The sequence below is a fragment of the Haemorhous mexicanus genome, chromosome 16 (assembly GCF_027477595.1).
Source record: "Haemorhous mexicanus isolate bHaeMex1 chromosome 16, bHaeMex1.pri, whole genome shotgun sequence".
Classification (NCBI taxonomy): Eukaryota; Metazoa; Chordata; class Aves; order Passeriformes; family Fringillidae; genus Haemorhous; species Haemorhous mexicanus.
The window spans coordinates 4,380,186-4,402,524 of record NC_082356.1 but is presented as its reverse complement, the minus strand read 5'-3'; the positions used below and the strand labels follow the sequence as shown (position 1 = coordinate 4,402,524).

At 57.5% G+C, this 22,339-nt stretch overlaps 1 protein-coding gene across 1 annotated transcript; it reads left to right on the top strand.

Moving 5' to 3' along the window:
- Positions 1–3,835: 3,835 nt before the first annotated feature.
- On the top strand, positions 3,836–4,277 carry LOC132334588 (serine/threonine-protein kinase pim-1-like; the record flags this gene model as incomplete). Its single annotated transcript, XM_059860694.1, has 2 exons — positions 3,836–3,853; positions 3,945–4,277. Coding segments are annotated over exons 1-2 (351 nt in total), but the record flags the coding sequence as incomplete, so codon positions are not given.
- Between the last annotated feature and the right edge of the window lie 18,062 nt (positions 4,278–22,339).

Here is a 22,339-nt window from a genome sequence, read left to right as displayed (position 1 = left end):
CTGCAGCCGCCAGGCCTTTGCTGTCCCCCCGTGTCCGTTCCCTGTCCCCGAGTCCCGCCCGGCTCTGGCAGCAGCAGCAGCCGCAGCGCAGGGGGCGCCGGCCGGGCCCAGCCGGGGCTCCTGGCCAGGAGCAGCAGCAGCGCCGGCCCCTTCCCGCCTGCTCCTGCCTCGGCTCCCGAGGGCTTTTTCCAGCTCAGTTCTGGAGTAGAGCAGAAATCACCCACACCCAGCCCTGACTGTGCAGGGCCCGCCTGTGCTGCCCTGACCCAGCCAGCAGAGAAAGAAAGGATCGGGTTCCAGCGCTGTTTTCAGCACTGCTTTACTCACCCTGAGGTGACAGCAGGAGGCTGCTGCTGCCTTTGCCTTGGCAATTGGAGATCATGGCTGCTCTTGCCACTTGAAATTTATCTGTAAAACTGCAATTGCCTTTTTTGATCAGTGCGACCCAGAGTGCTTTTTTCGTGATGGTGAATGTGGGAATTCTTAAAATCAGAGGATTTTGGGAAAGCTGAAAAAGGCAGGCTTCAGAGACAGCAGAACTGTGATTAGAGCTGAGCTGTAACCATGAGATAGGGCAGCAGAAAAGTTAAATAAGAAGTGGGAAAGTATGGACAAATAGAACAATAGTTTGTGTATTAACGCTTGGTTAGAAAAACTCCCTAAGCTGCAGAAAAGTATATCTAGCCTGATATTAGGAAGTACTGAGCTTAATAAATGAGCTCTGAGCATTTTGTTTTAAGGCTTAGAAGCAGGTATTGTATTCGAAATAATCAGGTATTGTTTTAACCGAAGGTACGTGTGCTTATAATGGTTGGATAGAACTACTGTCAATATGCTTCTGCTTTGTGTGATTGGTCAAAAAACTTTTAAAGTAAGTTGTAACATTGAGTTCTTTGTCTGCTGCTGAGGAGACAAACTGCCGGCATCTTCCCATTGTCATAACCATGTAATGAGACTGATGCTGGAAAATAAACACCTCAAGACACATTCCTCAGCAGTCCGGTCCTGTTTGTGATTTTGTACATAGACCCCCGGCCGGCAACAGGTGAACTCAGGCTTTTGGTCACAGGCATCATGATTAGCAGATCTTGAAATCCCCTAAAGTCCCTGAGCACTAAGTCAAGGAGAATTAAAGCCACACAGACCACATTTGCAGTGCTCAAACACGGCCCTGTTGCTGCTGCTGCTGAAATAAAATCACAGAAATTGCCTCTCAAGTGTCAAATCAAATGAAAAAATCCACCAGGAGAAAGAGAAACCAGAACTTCTCGACTCACTTCATTGTTTCTCCTTCTGAGCAGCAGCAGCAGCAGCAAGTGGAGATGCGCAGAGGTATTTCCAGCTGCTGCTGATCCCAGCTGGAGCCCAGCCTGCTGCCCAGTCCCAGCGGGAAGCTGAGCCCAGCCCGGGGAGCTCCCGCAGTGTCGGGAGCTCAGCGCACGCGGGGCCAGGCCCAGAGCCCCGGGCACGGCCGCCCATTGCGGGGCAGCGGCGCAGACGGAATGTCCTGCGGCCCAAACCTCCTGCTCCTGCCACACAGCGCCAGCGCTCTCCCCCTCCTCCTCCTCTCCCAGCACGGCACAAATTCCAGCTCGGAGGAGGCTTCCCCAGAGAGGGCTCAGGCTCCTGCTTCAGCCTCAGGGTCCCTGCAGAGGAACAGGGCATCTTTTGGGCACTTCCACAGGCTCAGGGCTGCCATTTCATGGGCAATCTGGGATGAAAATGGACTTGTTAGGAAGCACAAAAGCAGAGGGAATTGATCAGAAATTATTAGGAAAAAAATGACCCTTCTTAGAGACAAAGTTCGCAAAGTCATTCCATGCATTTCTCCTTTTCAAATTCTTCCAGTCATCTCCTGACAGGTCCAGCATGTTCTGGTACTTTTCATGAACTGACTGTACTCTTGATTCATATCAATGCATGAGATGGAGAAGCATCTGAACTGAACACTGAGACAAACTCCCTCTGTCAGCCCATTTTCATCTTCTAGCTCACTTTCCGTATGTCCACAGGCATGTTGGAATGATTATCCCACAGCTCTCCACTTCTGGCTGCAGGCTCTGGAGATTCTTTCTCTGCATTCAGTCAGGTTTGCATTCCCTAACAAGTCCTGGTAGCCCATCATGTTTTCTGAGGGTAGAACAGTAACATTGAAAACCTCACCAATGGCATAACTGCCCAGCCCACAAGGAAAAGAAAGAAGAAGCTGTCAAGTTCTTCAAATATTTGTCCTGCTTTGCTGCAAGAGTTGTGCTGCACACGGTGTGGAAAGCCAAGAGGAGCTGCAGTTGGTGGCACATCTTGTGACAGAAGCTGCACCTCGTTCTCCAGGAAAGATTCTTGGAAAGAGCAAAGAGGACTGAGGAGCAGATGATGGGAAAACTGAAAGAGCTTTTAAGAAATTCAAAGAAAACAGAAAGAAACCATCTGAGATGTTTTACTCGATTTATTTTTATGCTCCCCTTTTCCATCTTGCACTACTTCTCCTTCCCATTAATTCCAAATGGATCTCACCTCGAAGATCCATGACTTGGCAAGTTGTAGACACTGTCAAATACCATGAGCTACACCCAGTTTGCCTTCCCCTGGTTTTCTTTGGAAAGCAATGCTGGAGAGGTAAGTGCAGTGCCTGGGTCACGTACAAATTCAGCATTCAGGGAATGGGCTCCGATAGTGTTTGACCCTCAGCAGGGACAATGCACAGCAGGGACTGAGGGGATTCCTGTGCCGCTGTGCAGGAGTGCAGACTCTGGGTCTTGGCTGAACACGGCCAAGTTCCCGTGTTTGGACAGGCTCAGGGGCTGCCCCCGGGGAGCGCGGGGCTCGGCGCGGGGGCCAGTGGGCAACGGACAAACGGACACGGGGACAAACGGCCCCGGCACTTCAGTTGCAGCGGCAGCAGCAGCAAAAGCAGCAGCAAAAGCAGCGACTTTGCCGAGTCCCTCTTTCTTGTCCTCTCCCGCAGTCCCTCTTGTCCCGCAGTCCCGCTTGTCTCTCCCTCTCCCGGTCTCCCTTTCCCGGGGTCCCCTCCTCTCCCAGTCTCTCTCCCCATGCCCGGTCGGGCCATGCCCCCTGCCCGCCCCCGGCCCCGGGCGGGGCTGCACCGTCCGCGGCCCCGGGCGTCCCGCCGCGGTCTCGCCTCCGGCCGGCTCTGGCCGTACTGGCGGTGGCGCTGCTGGGCAGGCATCAGTGCCTGGGGCTGGGGCGGCATCGCCTCCCTTTGGCTCCGCCTGGCCCAAGCCTGGCCCCGGCCCCGGCCCCGGCCCCGGCCCCGGCCCCGGCCCCTCCCGGGGCCCGCGGAGGACACAGGCGGCGCGGCCGCTCCCGCCGCCTCCGCTGCCGCTTGCCCGGCCCGAGCTCCGCCACTCGGCAGCGCGGCCGCCGGCCCCGAGCCGCCGCTGTCCCGCTGCAGGGAGCGAACGCCTGGGGATGGCCGGCCCGGGGCGCTTGAGGGGCGCTCGGGGGCCGTTGCCGGCCCCGGGCCGAGCGCTGACAGCCGCGTCCCGCCGGCAGGGAAGGCGCAGCAGGGCCTGAAGGAGCAGTACCGGCTGGGCTCGCTGCTGGGGCGCGGCGGCTTCGGCAGCGTCTTCGCGGCCACGCGGCTCTCGGACGGCGCCCCGGTGAGCGGCGGGCGCAGGAGAAGGAGGAGGAGGAGGGGGCGGAGGAGGAGGAGGGCGGAGGATCCGGCTGGGCAAGGCGGGCGGCGAACTCAGCCCGCTGCTGCCCTTGGCTTGCAGGTGGCCATCAAAAGGGTGCCACGGGAGCGCGTCCGGCACTGGGGCGAGCTGGTGAGTGAGCGGGGCCAGCGGGAGCAGCCGGGCCGTGGCGGGCGGGGATGAGCCGAGGCCCGACAGTGTGGAAGCCTCCAGGACCCCTCGAGGGAGAGCGGGCGTGGGGCCAGCGCAGGGCACAGAGCATCCCAGGCTGGCTGAGGGCTTCCCGAGCCCCGGCACGGCATCAGCCCCACTGACGGCATCGTGCTCCTCCCGCAGCCCGACGGCACCAGCGCACCCCTGGAGATCGTGCTGCTGGCCAAGGTGTCCACTGGCTTCCCTGGTGTGGTCCAGCTGCTGGAGTGGCTTGAGCTCCCCAACGACGTCTTGATGGTGCTGGAGCGCCCGGAGCGGTGTCAGGACCTGCAGCATTTCATTCGGGCCCGGGGTTTCCTGCCCGAGGAGGTGGCGCGGGAGCTGTTCCGCCAGGTGCTGGAGGCCGTGCGGCACTGCACCAGCTGCGGGGTCCTGCACAGGGACATCAAACCAGAGAACATCCTGGTTGACCTGGCCACCGGGCAGGCCAAATTGATTGACTTTGGCTGTGGCACGTACTTGCAGGACACAGCCTACACTCACTTTGCAGGTGAGCCCACACAGGGTGTGCTCCTGGTCCCAGCATCTCATGGCCCAACATCTCACAGCCCAAGCTGGGTGTGGCAGTGGGGATTCTCCCTTCTGCAGCCCTTCATGGCACTGAGACTTCAGCCAAGTTGCTTTTGAGCAGGGCTGGGTGTGGAGCCAGCTTCCAGCTCTGCAGGCAGCCTTTGCCCACCACTCTGTCCAGGAATGGGGCTGGGGCTGCCAGCCCAGCAAAAACACCCGTGGGTGGGGGTAGCCGAGAGGGGGGGGTTTGGAACCAGTGCCCCAGCCAGTTTGGTGTGCAGGTGAGAAAGGGCTTGGACTGCTCCACTGCCTGGTTTGTTTTGGGTTCATAATGTTTTTTGGAGCAATGAAGGCAGGGAGGATGCAGGCATGGATTTTCCCCCAGCACTGAGTGGTTTCTTCCTTGTTATGGTGAGGCCTTGCCAGGGCTTCCACTGCCCTCTTCCAACCCCAGTGGCTTCTTTTCCAACCCCAAGTCTGTACACAAGTCCCAGGTGCTGGTGAGAGGGCAGTGCGTCACACCCCCTGTGCCACTGGAGCAGGGATGCTGGGGCCAGGCTCTGGGAGCAGCAGCATCCCCCTGATGAACTCCATCTGTATTCCATAGGAACACGGTCATACAGCCCCCCGGAATGGACCCACTTTGGCTGGTACTATGGCAGGCCAGCTACCATCTGGTCCCTGGGCATCCTGCTGCACCAGATGGTCTGTGGGGAGCACCCTTTCAGGAGGGGCCAGAACATCAGCTGGGACCATCAGCTCTCGCTGCCACAAGGGCTCTCTCAAGGTGGATCCTCATCTCTGGGCACGGGGGAATACCAGTGCTGGGAGACAGCAGCAGGCTCGTGAGCATCCTGCTCTGGCAGCTGCTGAGGAGGTGGCACATGTCCTGCTCTCCTGCTCTCCTCCAAACCAGAGAATGGATGGGAAAGCTTAGGCCCAGCTCTGAGCACATCCAGCATGGCCTGGGCACGGGAATAGTGGGGCAAAGCCAACAGGAGCCTTCTCCAACTGACCGGCGGTTTGTGGTTTCTCTGCCCAGAGTGCCAAGATCTGATCAGGCAGTGTTTGTCCATGCTGGACTTGGAAAGGCCCTCATTAGAAGAGCTGCTCTGTCATCCTTGGATGCAGGATATTCATCTGCCCTAGAAGAAGGGAGAGAGCCACAGGCACACTGTGATGCAGGGCCCTGGTAAGTTACAGCTCCACACATGCCTTGGCAGTCAGAAGCAAAGGAAGCCAGACTTTTTTGTCCTGCCCGTGTCACTGCCTAGGGCTCATCAGATGGGAACACACAGCCCTTGTGCTGGAGCTGAGCTGCTCTGCCCAGCACTGGTGGCCACCATCCAAGCTGGTTTTGCTTGTCCTGGTTCCCTGACAGCTGGGGCCTTGGGCAGAACCTGAGAGCCTGGTCTCACCCCAGGGAAGGAGAAGGAGCCCGTGGAGAAGCTGTACCAGGTGGGACTGCTGCTGCTGGAGACATCAAGGATGACATCAAGGATGGCAACCTCTTCCTGGACCTGGCCACTGGCCAGCTGAAGATGATGGACTTTGATTGTGGCACCTTCTCCAAAGCCAGGCTCCACAGCAAATTTACAGATGAGTCCACACCCAGGGGGATGCTCCCACATTTGGGCATTGCACAGCCTGGCTGGGAACCAAAGGTTTCCCCTTTTGCTGGGGCAGATGCAGCTGATCCTTCAGTCGCCTGCCCAGCTGGTTTTGGCAGGGCTGGGGGGATGGGCTGGGTATGAAATGGGAGTGGGCTCCTGGCCCTGCCAACAGCCCCCAGCCCCCACCGTGCCCCGGGCTGGGGCTGGGGCAGCCAGCCTGACACAAACAAACCCCATGGTGGGAGCAGAGGTGGGACTCCAGAACCTGTGCTGCGGCTGCTTTGCTGTGCAGGCAAGGAAGGGCTTGGGCTGCTCCACTGCCCTTGTTTGCTTTGGGATCAGCATTATTGTGGGGGGCAGTGCAGGGGGGAAGGGAGAAAGCCTGGGCTTCCCTCAACCGTGTGTGGGTTTTTCCTTGCATGCAGGGGGTGGGCCTTCCTCAAGGCCCTGGCAGAGATAAGATTTTTGTACCTTTTTTCTTGTTTCCCCTTTTTGTCTGTAATCTATTTTCAATAATTTGTTGTTTGTTTTTCTAGATGAAGCCTTATAGGTTGGGTCCAGTCTGGATCAGGAAGTGCTTGGGACCAGCTGCAGTGTGGATGGGCCGTGCCCTTGGAGAAGGCTGAGGACATCGTTTGGGACCAGCTTTTCTTCCAGCAGGGGAGGGCGTGAGGTGGGTCCCTGTCTGCCTGGCATGGTGGGATCAGAGCTTCTGGGAGATGGCAGCGAGCACAGGAGCCTCCTGCTCTGGGCAGCTGCTGAGGAGGTGGATGTGCCCTGGCTGGCTGCAGGCTGGGCACACGTCCTGCCCTCCTGCCCTGCTGCCAAAAGCAGCAGTGATGGGCAGCTCTGGGCACTGCTCTGAGCACAGCCAGCATGGCCTGGGCACCGTGGGCAGCTGGGACAAGGGCACAGGAGACCACAGCTGATGGGCGGTTTCTGCTTTCTCTCCTTGCAGCCAGGCTCTGCGGGTGCTGAGGCTGCTCTGGGCTCTGCCAGGGCTCTGCTGGAGCTCAGCACCAGGCTGGAATCAGCCAAAGAAGAAATGGTGTGACCTGCAGCACAGACTTGCTTGAGCATTTTGGCAGCACAGCTCAAGTTTGCAGAGTGTACACCTCCAAGGGAAAAGATGTCACCCCCCAAAAAATAAATTTGTTCAATAACTTCTGAAATGAAATCCATCTGGGATGCCCCTCAAATGACATTTCTCAGCTTGCTCAAGTTGTAGCTCAGCCCTTCTCTGAACAGTTCTCTCCCCATCTGCCTTTTACTACTGCTCCCTCTTTTCCCTCGGTGAGTTCCCAGCCCATTGCAGCCTGTATCACACTGTTGCCTTCCTTGGTGCCCCTCACCACGAGGAAGGCTGAGCCCCAGGCTTAGGGATGCATCCTGTCACTGGCTGAGGAGCAGCAATGTCTCAGAGGTCCCATGGGATTTTGGTGTCATTGAGAGCCACTCTCCAGCCCTCAGCTCTGCTCACTGCTGAGCTCCCACTCCCTTTCCCTTGTCCTTCCAGCAGGATGAGCTCTCTGAATCCCCTTGAGCCTCTCCACCCTTCCCAGCCCACACACCCACCGCAGTAAGGCCAAAGCTGAAGCTGCTCTGTCTCCTCTGGTGTACAGGGTGATCTTGTCCCCAATGAGTTGCAGCTGGACCAGTTGGTGAAGATTGGAGGTGGGCCTGATCTTGACAGGCCACACCTGCAACCAACAAGCACTAGTGATATATAAGAGTAAGGGAAGAGGAGTGAGAGGAGTCAGATTCCTCCTGCAAGGATCTGGAACAGTCAGTGTGTAGAGGAACTGCCTGTGAGGAACATCAAGAAGGTGTGAAGCTCTGACAATACGAAATCCTTGCGCTATGATGACGCTAGAATTTGTGTTATCTAAGACAACACTCTGGCACACCATCCAGTCCCCTGTGCAGGGAGCCCCAGCCCCAGAGCACAGCACACAACAGTGCAGTCCAGGCTGGAGCAGCTGCCCTGCAGGCCTGGCTTGGCTCTTTGTGGCAAGGGAATGCTCCCTGTTTCCAGCTGTCCCTGCAGGATGGCCCCAGGGCAGAGCCCAGCCGGGCTCCCACTGCAGCCCCTGGAGCTTGGGGCAGACAGTGCTCCCAGAGCTGAGGTTCCTGGGGAGCACCCGGAGCTGTGCCTTGCACTCTGCTGCCATGTGTCCCAGTGCAGGCTGGCTAGTGCTGTGTGAATGCACCAGCCCCTGGTTTGACTGACAGGGGCCTCGCCCAGTCACATCTCTGCCAAGGCTGCAGCATTTCACTGGGCAGAACCTGACAAGGCATAGAGAGCAGAGCAATGAAATTACCCAGACTGGGTTTTTCAAAGGCCCTTTAGAAGGAAGGGCTTGAGAATAAATGCTCTCTGTTTGCCACATGAACATTGGGGAGAGTTAGTGTCTTTGTCTTCAACCCACTCCCCCTCGAGCCAATGTTACAGCCACCCACTCCCTCACACATCCCCCTCATGCCTTCCCACTGCTGTGTCCTGTCAGGGCTTCTGCAGCCCCTCGTCCCTTCTTGGCCCCGTCCCCTCAGGGTCTCCCCCATCCCAGCCAACCTGCCAGGCAGCAGCGCCGCAGCCCCACAGCAGCTGCAGAGGAGCCCCATCCAGAGGCACCTCGGAGCCCTCAGCAATCCAGCCAGCAGCACACGGGCAGGAGGACACAGATGGTGCTTCCTGCCTGGGACAGGGCTTGTGGCCATCTCCAGGCACCGCTCTCACAGGGATCTCTGCAGCTCCAGCCCCTGCCCACCCGCTCTGTTGGCAGCACAAAGGCTTCAGCAGAACCACCAAAAGCCAAGGGGCTTCTGGCCATTTTCCCTGCAACACAGCACGCTGGGACAGCTTGCTGAGCCCAAGCACCCTTTTCCCCCTCTTCCCCTATGCCCTGCAGACCCTGGGAAGCAAAAGAAAGCTCCTGGGAGTCTGTGTATTATAACACAATCTATATTCATATACTAAAGAAAAAACAAAAATAAAAGAACAATTTTGAAGAAATAGAAAATTCCCGCTGGCTTAGGTGGCCCCAGCAGACAGAGCCTCTGGGCTCAGCTCTCTGCAGATCTCCAGCAGCACAGCCAGCCGAGCCCCGACAGATGAGGCCGTGTCCTCCATGCCCTGCGGAGCTGATCCTGCAGCCTCTGGAAGACGGAAGATCGCTCAATCTGGAGTGCCTGGAGGACATTCAGTGTATGAAGAGCCATGTGTGACGTGGCACTGCTGGTGTCCTCTGTCAGGTATTCAAGGGCTGAAAGAGAGAGGAACAGAGCCACGGTCAGAATCTGAGAGAACCCGAGGAGAGTCCCCTGCCAGGGCCATTCCAGCCGGCTCTAGCCATGGCCAGGAGGGAGCAGGGACCAATGGGACCCGCCCGAAGCTCCTGGCCACGAATCCCCCACATGGCCCTGAAATCTCTGTGTGCTCTGCCCACGCCGCCCCTCGTCCGCACAGGGAGCAGAGCCCTCTGCAGCCGGGGCAGGGCTTGCAGCTGTCCCTGCCAGCCCCTGCTGTCCGCACGCTGCCCTCACTCACCGTTGCAGATGAGCCGGAGCTCTTCCTTCTTCCCCCTCAGGTGCCGCCCGGCCATCCCTGGGAACACAGAGCCTGTCACAGCCCCAGCGGCACAGCTCCCTGCCAGCGGCGCTGCCGGCACTGTGGCCACACACCCTGCTGGCCCGGCAGGGCTCAGCCCGGCCCCTGCTGCACGCTGCCGCCCCAGGGCACGGCTGCGAGAGGGCGGCAGCAGCGCCGGGGCCAGGCGGGGCTCGATGGTGCCGGGCCCGGGTGGCGCTGCCGGGGCAGCAGGTGGGGCTGGGGCCGAGCTGTGGCAGGGCTGGGAGGGAGCGCGGGCTCGTGGCTCACCAATGAACCTGATGGCCACCACTTGCAGGGACTCCTGTGGGCTCTGCAGGTAGGGCAGGGCCCGGCGCAGGTGCTCGGCCGCTCTGCCCTCGTCGTCTGCCAGCTGGAGAGAGCAGCAGGAGGGAAGGGTTGGCGCGAGCTCAGCCCCTTGGCCGGGCGCTGCCTGCGCCCAGCCCCAGCCTCCCCTGCCTGCACAGCCCTGAGGCGCGGCCAGCAGCTGCTGGTGCCGGGCTCTGGAGGGGCAGAGGGCCGGCTGCTGCCCGGGGAGCCGCGGTGCCAGCCCGCCCCACAGCTCCACTGGGCCAGGGCTGCATGGGAGCCCGGCTCAGGCCCACAGGAGCCTGGAGAAGAGCCCGCACGGCCTCTGGGTGCAGCAGCGGGCAGGGGCACAGCTGCCAGCCCCGCACTCTGAGCACCGCCCTCGGGGGCCTTCTCCAGGCTGAGGCTGGGGCTTGCAGGCCGTCCTTACCAGGCACTTGGTGAACTTCCACGGCTTCTGGTTCTTCACCAGTCTTTCAAGATCCCTCCTCTTCAGGAGCTTGACCACACAAAGCAGCGTTGCCTGAGAAGCCTGGAGAGCAGCAGAGATGCAGAGATGGCCCCACAGCCCAGGGCGCAGGACTCACGTCCCTGTGCCAAGGCCTGGAGGAGGCTGCAGCCCGGCAGGCGCCAGGGCAGGAGGCAGCCGAGCCCCCTGCCAGGGGGACAGCAGCAGCCCACGAGTCCTCACCTGTGCCACACGCCGATTCTCATCATGGCAGTGGAAGAAGAGTGGCAGCAGGCTCTGGCGCAGGGGTGTCTTCAGGGCCTTTTTTTTCTTTTCCAGTGGAAGAGTCACCAAGGTTCTGAAGAGCAGTATGGAGAGCAGCTGCACCTGGCTATTATTCTGTATTGAAGGAAGAAAAGAAGACCTTAGCATTGGCTGCACGGGGCTCAGCTTGGCCCAGGCCTGCAAATCCACAAGGCACAGTGCCAGGGAAGCACCCAGTGGCCCTGGCTGGGGGCAGCAAGCCTTACGTGGTTGAAGAGTGGCAGGAGTGCCTCAAGCAGCTGCAGTGTGATGGGGCTGGGCATCAGCATGTCATTGTCCAAGATGATAAAGCTGAGAAGCATGACTGTCATGCTAACTATCTCTCCATCTGCGTCCCACAGGAGCTCCACAAGACTTTCAGTCAGGCTCCACATTTTTTCGGTCTGTGTGGAACACATGTTTGTGAAATGCCATCCTGCTGCTGCAGAGCCCAGAGGCCAAAGGCCTGTCCTGAAGCACTCGGGCAGCTGAACTGGGAGGCAGGAGAGCTGGGAGCAACTGCCGCAGCACCCAAAGCTCAGCCAAGCCCAAGGGACTGCATTCCCCAGCTCAGCCTCTGCTGCTGCCCCCTTCTCACCATTGAGGGCTCCTCAATGAGCTCCAGAAGGGCCCTGAGCGCCAGGCGATGCCTCTCCCTGCACTCACTCTGCAGCTGCCTTGACAAGATTTCCAGGACTCTGTTAGCACCGCGTTCACTCAGGTCCAGGAACTCGAGGACCTGAAAGGCACAGGGCAGTGACAGGGGGACCCGGCCGGCAGGAGCCCAGAACCGCACAGGGCTGGGCCCAGGCAGCAGCACAGGGTGCGGGCACCGTCCCAGGCAGCTGTGGCTCCGAGAGGGCAGAGAGCTGGGAGGCAGCTGAGCCAGGCAGTGCTGGCCATCAGGCTCACCTCCACAAGGAATGCCAGGGCAGGCAGATCCCAGCGTGGCTCCCGTGTGCTGAGCAGCCGGAGCAGGTAGCGAACGATCCGGGAACACAAGGGGATGGAGACACAGCACATCTCCCTGGCAGGAGAAAAAGGAACCAAGACTTTTGGCCAGGGGAACAAACCTCTGCCAGGACTGACTCACAGAGGTCTGGTCTTTCCCCAGCATCCTGCAAGGGGCCCTGGCCTATGTGGGAGGTGGCTCCTTGTGGGCACCCTCCTCTCCCAGCCTTTTCCAGTCTGCTTGGCCATCCCTCGTTCACAAGGCTCTCTGGGCCACGACCACGGGGACTGTGTTGGGAACCCTGGGAACAGAGCACAAATGTCAGAGGCAGTGGGGAGAAGGGGGTCTCACCTGGCCAGCAGACCCACGGCATAGTGGTGGGTGTCAGCACACAGCAGCGTGTCCCAGCCACCCCTGCGTTCCACTGCCACCACCACATCCTCCTGCTGCGTTCGGCAGAGCAGGGACTTCAGGGTCTGCACTGCAAACCTGCGTGCAGAGCAAATCCCAGGTCACGCTGGCAGCACTGGCTCCTGCCCAGGGTCATGGCAACGACAGGAGGAGTGGGATGAGCACCTGTTGGGGCTGGTGGCAAGGCCATGTTGCTCCTGGCATCCTTTCCAGAAGGTATCGACCTCCTCTGGCACATCCAGAGTGCTGAAGAACACTTGGAAGAGCAGATGCACAAGGAGGCGGGGGAAATACACCGTCACCATATGTGGGACACAGGGCACCTGGAGGATCTTCCACATCACCACAGCTGCCTGCAAAGGACAAAGCCCCCCAAGACAGCCCTCAGTGCTGAGGTGTCCGTGTGGCAGGGCCCGAGCAGGGCAGGGAGAGCCAGGAGAGAGGCAGGGGGGGCACGGAGCCTGGTGCCCCTGAAGCTGCCCCTGGGCCAGGTTTCAGCCCAGTCCCTGAGGCAGGGAGATGCAGTGGGGGAAGGAAGATGGAGAGCTGCTGGAGAGGCGGCCAGGGGGCCAGCAAAGGCCAGTTGCAGAAACTCACAGCCAGGGCAAAGACACCCGTTTTGTCCCCATCCGAGGTGCACGTGCTGTGCTCTGGCCAGCTCCCCAGCACATCCAGGAGTATCAGCAGCACCGGCTCCGCAGTCCTGGGCGAGCACATGATGCTCTTCCACATGGTCAAAGCAGCTCTGTGGGGTTAGAGCTCTGTCTCAGGGGGCTCTCAGACACAGCACCATGGCCTGGGCAGCAGTGGGGATCTGAGCTGGCTTCCAGCTCTGCCTCTGCCTACTGGCCCTCACCAGCAGCACCCAGGCAGCCCAGCCCTATGGGGACAGTCCCCTGAGGGGTGGCAAGGGAGCATTGGCAGCAGGCTCGGGGGCTGACATGCAAGGGCTGGCAAAGAGAACAGCCAGAGGGCCCTGGAACTCTCTGTTGGTCAGACACCTGCAACAGGCTGTACAGGCTGATGGGCTGGGGAGCCCTGAGCCCTCTGGGCAGGTGGGCCCCATACCTGTCACAGGAGGGTGACACACGCAGGAGCGTCATGACTACGTCAGCGGGCTGTGCTTCAGTGAGATCCAGCAGGGTCCTGTTCAGCCTGTGCTCAGCAAACTGATTGGCCAGGAGCCACTGGTGGATGTACCTGACCAGGGCGGGCACCTGGAGAGGGCACAGGGAGACTTGGAAAGCTGCCAGAGGGAGGAATGTCCCCAGCTTCCCCAGAGAAGTGCTGCCCTTCCCAACACACTGCCATGTGGCCTCAAAGGTTTCCAGTGACCAGCAGGCATGGCTTGGGAGGCCAAGCAATTCCTGGGAGGATCAAACCCTGGCCACAGGCTGCTTACTTGCTTTGGATTGGAAAAGCCCTCCTCTACGAGCATATCCAGCAGGGCAGCACTGGTCTTGGTTTTGAAGATGTGCGAATATGCTCTGAGCCCAGTGCCCATGGGGCTGGTCTCTTCTTCCCGAATTCTCTTCAGGAATTTGCAAACCAGCTGTAAGAGAAGGGCAGAAAGCCAGGGATTTTGCACGGAATGCTCCAAGCACGGTGACAGCAGGCCCAGCCCAGGTGGGGATGGCTGCAGGTACCTGTGCTGTTCTGTGGAAGAGGCCACGGGCGGGGTCCTGCTCTTGTGTGCGCTCCAGGGCTGCACCTGGCAAAGAGGGAGCACAGCCAGAGCTGAGGGGCTGCGGGAGAGGCAGGAGAACACAGCGCTGCCCTGTGCTTCCCAGGCAGGGACAGCCCTGGGATGCCCCAGGGGATGGAGCACAGCCCTGCGGGGTGTCCGCCTAGCCCCTCTTCCTTCATGTCCATGGGCATGGCCCAGGGGATGGGATGGGATGGGATGGGATGGGATGGGATGGGATGGGATGGGATGGGATGGGATGGGATGGGATGGGTTGGGATGGGATGGGATGGGTTGGGATGGGATGGGATGGGATGGGATGGGATGGGATGGGATGGGATGGCGCAGCACCCAGCTGGCTGCAGGCACCAACTCTGTGGCCCAGCTCTACCACTCACCACCACTCAACGGCTCCAGCTCTTCAGTCTCCTGTGTGGGTGCAGGTCCAGGACCTTCTTCCTCTTCTTCCCCCCAGGCCAGCTTGGGCCCTCTTGTGGCTCTCTGCTCCATGTCTTGCAGGAGAGATGCCTTGGAAAAGGTCTGAGTCAGCAAGTCCTACAGTCGTGCCTGGAAGGCACCTTCGAGAGAGAAGCCTTGGGAAGGCTACAGGACAGCAAGTCCTGCACTCTGGTCTCGAGGGCTCCTGCCACAAGGACAGGAGACTCCTGTCAAGGATTGTGGTGTGGCCTCAAGGGCACTGGCAGCAGGGATTGGAGATGCCTCTGGGGCACCAAGTCCCACGCTCTGCCCTCAAGGGCACCTGCAGAAGAGGAGCCTCGGGAAGGCCACAGGTCAGCAAGTCCTGTGGTCTGGCCTCGAGGTCAGCTGCAGGAACAATGCCTCGGAAAGGCTCTGGGTCAGACACGATCGAAGGCGCTGTGCGGGGGCTCCTCACGGCACCGCTCTGTGCTGTCCTGTCCCGTTGCCTGCTCCGAGCACTGTGGCCTGCTCTTGTCACCACCAGCTCCTATGTCACCACGTGTCACAAAGAGCCCTTGGACACCCCTTCTGTGCCATGGTTACCATGCTGCACCGTGTCACAAAGGGCCCCTGCACACACTGCCCCCTGCCCTGGGGCCGCCCCCAGCTGAACCAAAGTGGCCCCGGTTGGAAGGAATCTCTCACCCCAAGTGTTTAAGGCAGCCCGACGGGGTCTTTAGGAACAGCTCAGACCATCAGCAAACGCTGCCCTGCTCTCTGGGCTCAGGGCAGCAGAAGGAGACCCCAGGGCTGCCGAGGCAGCCGCTCTGGGAAGGGCACGGGGCCTTCCACAGAAGCTGGCACGGCCTCCTTGGGACACGTCCCGGCGGGTGGCCATCCTAAACCTGTGGGTGTGACATGGACAGGGAACGTGTGGGCCAGGGCACGAATGCTGCTCTGACCCCTGGGCCTGGGGAGCACTGACATCAGCAGGTGTGGCAGAGTCCCTGCCTAAGCAGACCTGCCACCCCCCGAGCCCTGGCAGCGCTGGTGCCCATCTCCTGTCCCAGAGACCTGTGGCCCCGGGGGGCTTCTGTGCCAGAGGGAGCCAAAGCCCACCTGCATTGGGGGCTGTGCTCCTTCCTGCAGGGGCTGTTGGCAGGAGCACCTGGAGCAAATGCTGGCCACACTTGGTCTCGGTCAGAAGCTCTCACTCCATGCTGAAATTATTTTCTATTGAAGTAATTTCCTTTAGCACAGAAACACCTTAGTGGTGAAGGCACAGAAGAATCTGGCGTTTCAGACTCCTCACTTCAGGAAAGCTTTACTTCCCATTGCTCAACTCAAGGAGTTCCAAAAAGTTGCAAACTTCCCAAATTCATTGGGATGGCCTGAGAAGGTGAAGAGTTGGAATTTTGCTTCCCATCTCAAAGCAGCAACTCATTTGCCCTAATGTGACCCACTGAGAGTCACTTTACAGAACATAACACTACACAGAGGCAAAAAAAAAGGCCATTCTTTGGTTTGCAAATGGTTTTCTATGAAGGCATGATAATATCCTAATTCTCTTAAGGAAAAAAAGCTGTCCAGAAATGAAAGTCCACTCAGTGTTGCAAAAGTAGCCCAAACAAATGAGTAGATGGCAAAAGGGCTAATCCTCCCCCTGGTACAGATATCTAAGTGGCCAGTAAAGTACAGCTCTCCCTTCTTGTTTCCTGCAGGAGAATCAGGACCGTGAACAGGAAGAGTCACAGATATTCTTTCTGCCCTCCATAACCAAAGCTATGCCAAACCACAGATGCTGCCTTCAAACTGACTCAAATTCCAGCCTAGACCTCTCACCTTCCAGACAACTCCTTCCCCAACACTTTGCCAACACCAACCCTCCCAAACTCCCATCCAGAAGCCCTCAACACCCCACCAGGACCCCCAGCTGACCCCGTCCCTCCGCAGAGCTTTCCCACCCTCCAGCAGACACCCTGGTTCACTGCACATGCCCTGGGATGGCACTCAGGGGGATCTGCTCCAAGGCCTTCCCCGGTGGCAAGCTCAGGCTGCCAGGCCTAGGGTTCCTGGATCACCCTTCCCACCTCACTGGGAGCTCCCAGGGAAGCACTTTCCTTGAGAAGCAAGCTCCAAAGGCATTTCCCCAAATGTGTAGATTTCCTGGGGAACACCAACACACTCTTAAGAAAAGCTGGCAAGGCTGAATGCTCCAGCTCTAGCTCCTATTCCCCCAAGTGTGTTTCCAGGTGGAGGTTCAGAGGTGCAGCCCCAGGCCCCTACAAACACAAGGTGCCCTCTGCCTCTTCACCTGCCTCAACTCCTGCCTGCGCTCACGGCAGGAAAACCAGGCTGTTCCCAGCCAGAGCCCAGAGCCCTGTCCCCACAGGACGCTCTTGTCAGAACCTTCCAGAACTCTCTGCTGTGCACGCAGCGCTTTTCATGCCCGTTCCCAACAGGCTTTGGAATGCAGAGCACAACCTGGCTGGCTCTGCCACCAGCACGCCCCAAACACAGGTGGAGGAAGAAGCAGCAGGGGTTGTTTTGCATCCATGCCCAAGAGACACTGGAAGGGTGCCCTCGCTCTGGTCTCACTTGGTTGGCTTTCTGACTGGGTCTGAGCCTGGGGCTGCCATTCCTCATTGTGGGGACCAGAACCACACCTGGGATCCCAGCACTGCCAGGCAGCGCTCTGGGCACTGGCACAGGTGTGTGTCTGAGTCTCAGGCACCGTGCTGCTGCTTCATTTGCTCTTAGGCACACCCAAAGCTCTCTGTTGAGCCCAGATGGTCTCTGGTTCTGCCCTCTTCCTGATCCTGTGCAGGGATGGAGCACTGCTGTGCTTTCAGGAAGCTGTTCTTGAAACCTTCCAGCATTCCAAACCCCTTTGCCCTCTGTGGATGCTTGCCATGGAATGCCTCACAGCTGGGTTCAGAACATCCTCAGCTTGGCTCTTCCAAAGTCCAGGGGCTCCAGGGTGCTCAGCAAGGTCTGTACCTCCACAACGTCGTGGAAATGGATCTTCAGCACAGGGACCCTTCCAGCCTGATCTGCCCTCGTTCCTCTGTGTCTGTGCACAAAACATGGCGTGGAAGAGAACACCAGGAGGGGCCTGTGTGTCCCAGGGCTCTGGATTTGCTTTGCTGCAGTTCCACAGAGATGTGGGTAAAGTGAAGAAGCCAAACAGTTTATTAATGGAAGGTGAAGCAAAGGGATGAGCAGGGAGGGAAGAAAGGGGATGGGCAGGGTCTGAGGGCTGGAGGGAGGGAGCTGTCACCAGGGAGGGAGAAGGTGGGAGCTATGGGAGCTTCCCACAGGCTCAGCTGTGCCAGTCATCAGCTGTGCCTGGAGCTCCAGCTGGTCTCCTCTGGTCTCCAGGTTGTCTCACCTTCCAAGGGATCTGGAGGTCTTAAAGAGACACTGGTTCTTCTGAGCCAGAAGATGAAAGTAGTTCTGCAGCTCTTCCCTCAAACATCATCTGTATAAATGTGCTTATATGGGAAGGGCTGTTGTCTTCACTCAGGCCTTGAAGGGCTGGAAGAGAGAGGAACAGAGCCACAGTCAGAACCTGGATGTGCAGGAATCCAAGGAGACCTTCCTGCCAGGGCCATCTCACCCAGCTCTTGCCATGGCCACAAGACAGGAGGGGCCAAGGGGATCAGCTGCAAGGTGCTGGCCATGAATCCCCTCACCCATGTCCCTGAAATCTCTGTGTGCTCTGCCCACGCCACCCTCGTCCACAGAAGGAGCGAAGCCCACTGCAGCCAGGGCAGGGATTGCAGCTCCCTGCCCAGGCATTGCAGCTCACCCAGCCAGCCCCTGCTGACAGCCCGCTGCCCTCACTCACCCTCGTGGAGGGCCTGGAACTCTTCCTTCTGCCCCATCAGGAGCAGCCTGGCCATCCCTGGGAACACAGGCTAACCAAAACTAAGGCTGCTGTGGCTGTTATCCAGTTTGTTTTATGGCTTAATGAGGTGAGAAATTCATGGATTTTTAACTTCCTCTGGAAGGCGAGCGCATGGATTCAGAGCTATCACACACTAACTGTGTGTTTTTGGGGTATTTTAATAATGGTACTTACTGTGAGGAAATGACATTGGGGGAGACTTTCTCTCAACCCTTCACCCAGCTCTTTGGGTCTGTCCCACCACTTTTCAAAGGGTTCACATCCACTCTAAATGCTACTGATATCATACAGTGGTTATTTTTGCTGATAGGCCTGTTCTATTTAGCATTCAGAGATAAGGGAAGATTAACCTGGATAACTATGCTGACACCTACCCCAGAGACAAGGGATGCTGCAGCCCAGGAGCCTGACCCTGCCCCACAGCCCACCTAGGAAATGAACCAGCCAGATTGGGTTCTGGTGAAGGAGTTGGGCCAGATGCTGAAGGGGTACATTTCCCCAGCTGGTGAAAACCCTCCCCCCTGCCTCTGATGGTGCAGCAGTGGAACCCACAGATGTTACAACCATCCAGGTTCCAGCTGAACTGCAGAGGCAGTCACAGCCAGCGGCAGTCGCTCCTGCAGAAACAAGGAGGTCTAAGATGAAATCAGAGCATCCAGGTAAGGATAAGAATGGAGGGCCCTCACATCCCACAGGGGAGCCAGTGGTTGAGTTCATCACTGAGTCCCTGATGTATGAAAGTCCCTGTGGATGAACTGCACAAGGACATTGTACGCCGGGGATGTGAGGCTTATACAACCTGGTTACTCTGGGTCGGGGACCTTATGGTCACAGGTGTGCAACTGGATGGTGGTGAGGCAAGGAATTTGGGACACTTGACCCAGGACTCAGGTATGAATCAGGTATTTGTATTGGATCCAGGGTCCCTTTCCCTCTGGGAGCTGCTTATAATGAGTGTCAGAGAGAGGTTTGTCCACAGGGAGAGAATGCAGGAGCACCACCATAGAATGTGCTGGAAGACCCTCGAGGAAGGGATCCAACAGCTGAGAGAAGTGGCAGCATTGGAGGTACTCTTTGGGAGGGATGGACAGCATGACAATGACCCTGACAAAATCAGGTGCACAGGGCAAATGCTGTGGAGTCTGGCAGATCTGGGGCCATCTCAATACACCACCTTCACTGCAACGATTAATGCTGATACCAACCAAGAGACAGCGGGCTCTGTCACCAACAAGCTTAGAAATTGTGAGAGTATGATCAATGGCCCAATGCAGGCTCATGTCTCTGCTATTATTAAGAGCCTACAAGAAGAGATGAGGGTCGAGGGAGGAAGAACAGTTCCCACATGGCACCAGTGCGAGTCACAGGCCCCAAAGTCACAGCCCAGCATTCCCCAGCTAGAGAGAGAGGCTACACCCCAAGGGCTGACCTGTGGTTCTTTCTGTGTGACCATGGGGAAGACGTGGGAAGGTGGGATGGGAAACCCACTTCTGTCCTGGCAGCATGGGTGCGTCAGCTCAAGGAGGGAAACACTAACGGAGGGAGTTCCACTAAAGTGAAGGCAGCCTCAACCTCCATGTCCAAGCTACCGGGTATGATCTGTCAGATCCCCTTGAAGGAACCTCTACCATGTATGCCCAGGAAAGACATAATAACCAGGGTTAGAGGGGCCCTGCCCGAGAGATCCAATTCCTGGGAGTAAAGTGGCAAGGTGGACGGTATCAGATTCCCACTGAGGTCATCAACAAGATCAACGTGATATCTCCACCAACCAGCAAGAAGGAAACACAAGCTTTCCTGGGTGCCATAGGATTTTGGAGAATGCACATTCCCGAGTACAGCCAGATTGTGAGCCCTCTCTACCTGGTCACCCACAAGAAGAACAATTTCCACTGGGGCCCTGAGCAGCAGGAAGCCTTTGCCCAGATCATGCAGGAGATCACTCATGCAGTAGCCCTTGGCCCAGTCAGGACAGGACCAGAGGTGAAGAACGTGCTCTACTCTGCAGCTGGGAGCCATGGTCTGTCCTGGAGCCTTTGGCAGAAGGTGCCTGGGGAGACTTGAGGCCGAGCACTGGGATTCTGGAGCCAAAGTTACAGAGGGTCCAAAGCCAACTCCACTCCCACAGAGAAGGAAATCTTGGCCGCCTGTGAAGGAGTTCAAGCTGCCTCGGAGGTGATTGGCAGAGAAGCACAACTCCTCCTCGCACCTCGACCACCAGTGCTGGGGTGGATGTTTAAAGGAAAGGTTCCCTCTACCCACCACGCCACCAACACTGCATGGAGCAAGTGGATTGCTCTTATCACACAGCGAGCTCGTATTGGAAACCTGAATCACCCTGGGATTTTGGAGATAATTACAAACTGGCTGGAAGGTGAGAACTTTGGTCTCACTGATGAAGAGGAGCAGGAACAAGTGACACGGGCTGAGGAAGCTCCACCATCCAACCAACTACCAGCAGAGGAAACACGCTACGCTCTTTTCACTGAAGGTTCCTGTTGCATTGAAGGGATGAAGCAGAAATGGAAAGCAGCCGTATGGAGCCCCACATGACAGGTTTCACAAGCTACCAAAGGAGAAGGTGGATCAAGTCAACTTGCTGAACTCAAGGCCATTCAGCTGGCCCTGCACATTGCTGAAATGGAAAAGTGGCCAAAGCTCTACCTTTATACTGATTCGTGGATGGTAGCCAATGCTCTTTGGGGCTGGCTGGAAAAGTGGAAAAGGACCAACTGGCAGCATAGAGCAAAGCCAGTCTGGGCTGCTGATGAGGGGAAAGACATTGCCTCTGGGGTAGAAAATCTGTCTGTGAAAGTCTGTCATTTAGATGCCCATGTCCCCAAGAGTAGAGCCAATGAGGAGCATTGAAACAATGAGCAGGTAGGTCAGGCTGCAGAGATAGAGGTGTCAAAGAGAGACTTAGATTGGCAACATAAGAGGGAGTTATTCTCACCTTGATTTACCCATGATGTCTCAGGTCATCAGGGTAGAGATGTCATTTCTAAGTGGGCACGAGAGCGAGGGGTGGATCTAACCATGGACAGTGTTTCTCAGGTTATCCACGACTGTGAGATGTGTGCTGCCATCAAGCAGGCCAAGCAGGTGAAGCCCCTGTGGTATGGTGGGCGGTGGTCCAGGTACAAGTATGGGGAGACCTGGCAGATTGACTACATCACACTGCCCCAGACACACCAGGGCAAGCGCTACGTGCTGACCATGGTAGAAGCCACCACAGGATGGTTGGAGACCCACCCTGTGCCTCATGCCACTGCCCAGAACACCATCCTGGGCCTGGAAAAGCAAGTCCTGTGGAGACATGGCACCCCTGAGAGAATTGAGTCAGACAACAGGACCCATTTCAAGAATGCCTTTATCAACTCCTGGGCAAGGGAACATGGAATTGAATGGATATATCATATCCCCTATCATGCACTAGCTGCAGGGAAAGTTGAACAGTTTAACAGACTACTTCTGACTACCCTGAAGGCACTTGACAGGGGAATCTTCGGAAATTGGGAAATGAACTTAGGAAAAGCAGCCTGGATGAACCTAATTGAACACTGGAGAACATTGTTACCCCATGGAATCTCATGGAACCAGGTGTCCATGGTGACAGAGCCAGGACTGATGGAACACTGGAGAACATTGTTACCCAAGGGAATCCCATGGAAGCAGGTGTCCATGATGACAGAGCCAGGCCTCATGGAACACAGGAGAACATTTTTACCCAAGGGAATCCCATGGAACCAGGTGTCCATGGTGACAGAGCCAGGCCTCATGGAACACTGGAGAACATTGTTAACCAATGGAATCTCATGGAACCAGGTGTCCATGGTGACAGAGCCAGGTTAATGGAACCTAATGGAACACTGGAGAATATTCTTACCCCATGGAATCTCATGGAACCAGGTGTCCATGGTTACAGACCCAGGCCTCATGGAACACTGGAGAACATTTTTACCCCATGGAATCTCATGGAACCAGGTGTCCATGGTGACAGAGCCAGGCCTAATGGAACACTGGAGAACACTGTTACCCAAGGGAATCCCATGGAACCAGGTATCCATGGTGACAGAGCCAGGCCACATGGAACCTAATCGAACACTAATGATCACTGTTACCCAATGGAATTTCATGGGAGCAATTGTCCATGGTGACAGAGTTAGGCCTGATGGAACACTTGAGAACATTGTTACCCAAGGGAATCCCATGGAAGCAGGTGTCCATGGTGACAGATCAAGCCTAATGGAACCAAATGGAACACTGGAGAACATTGTTACCCCATGGAATCTCATGGAACCAG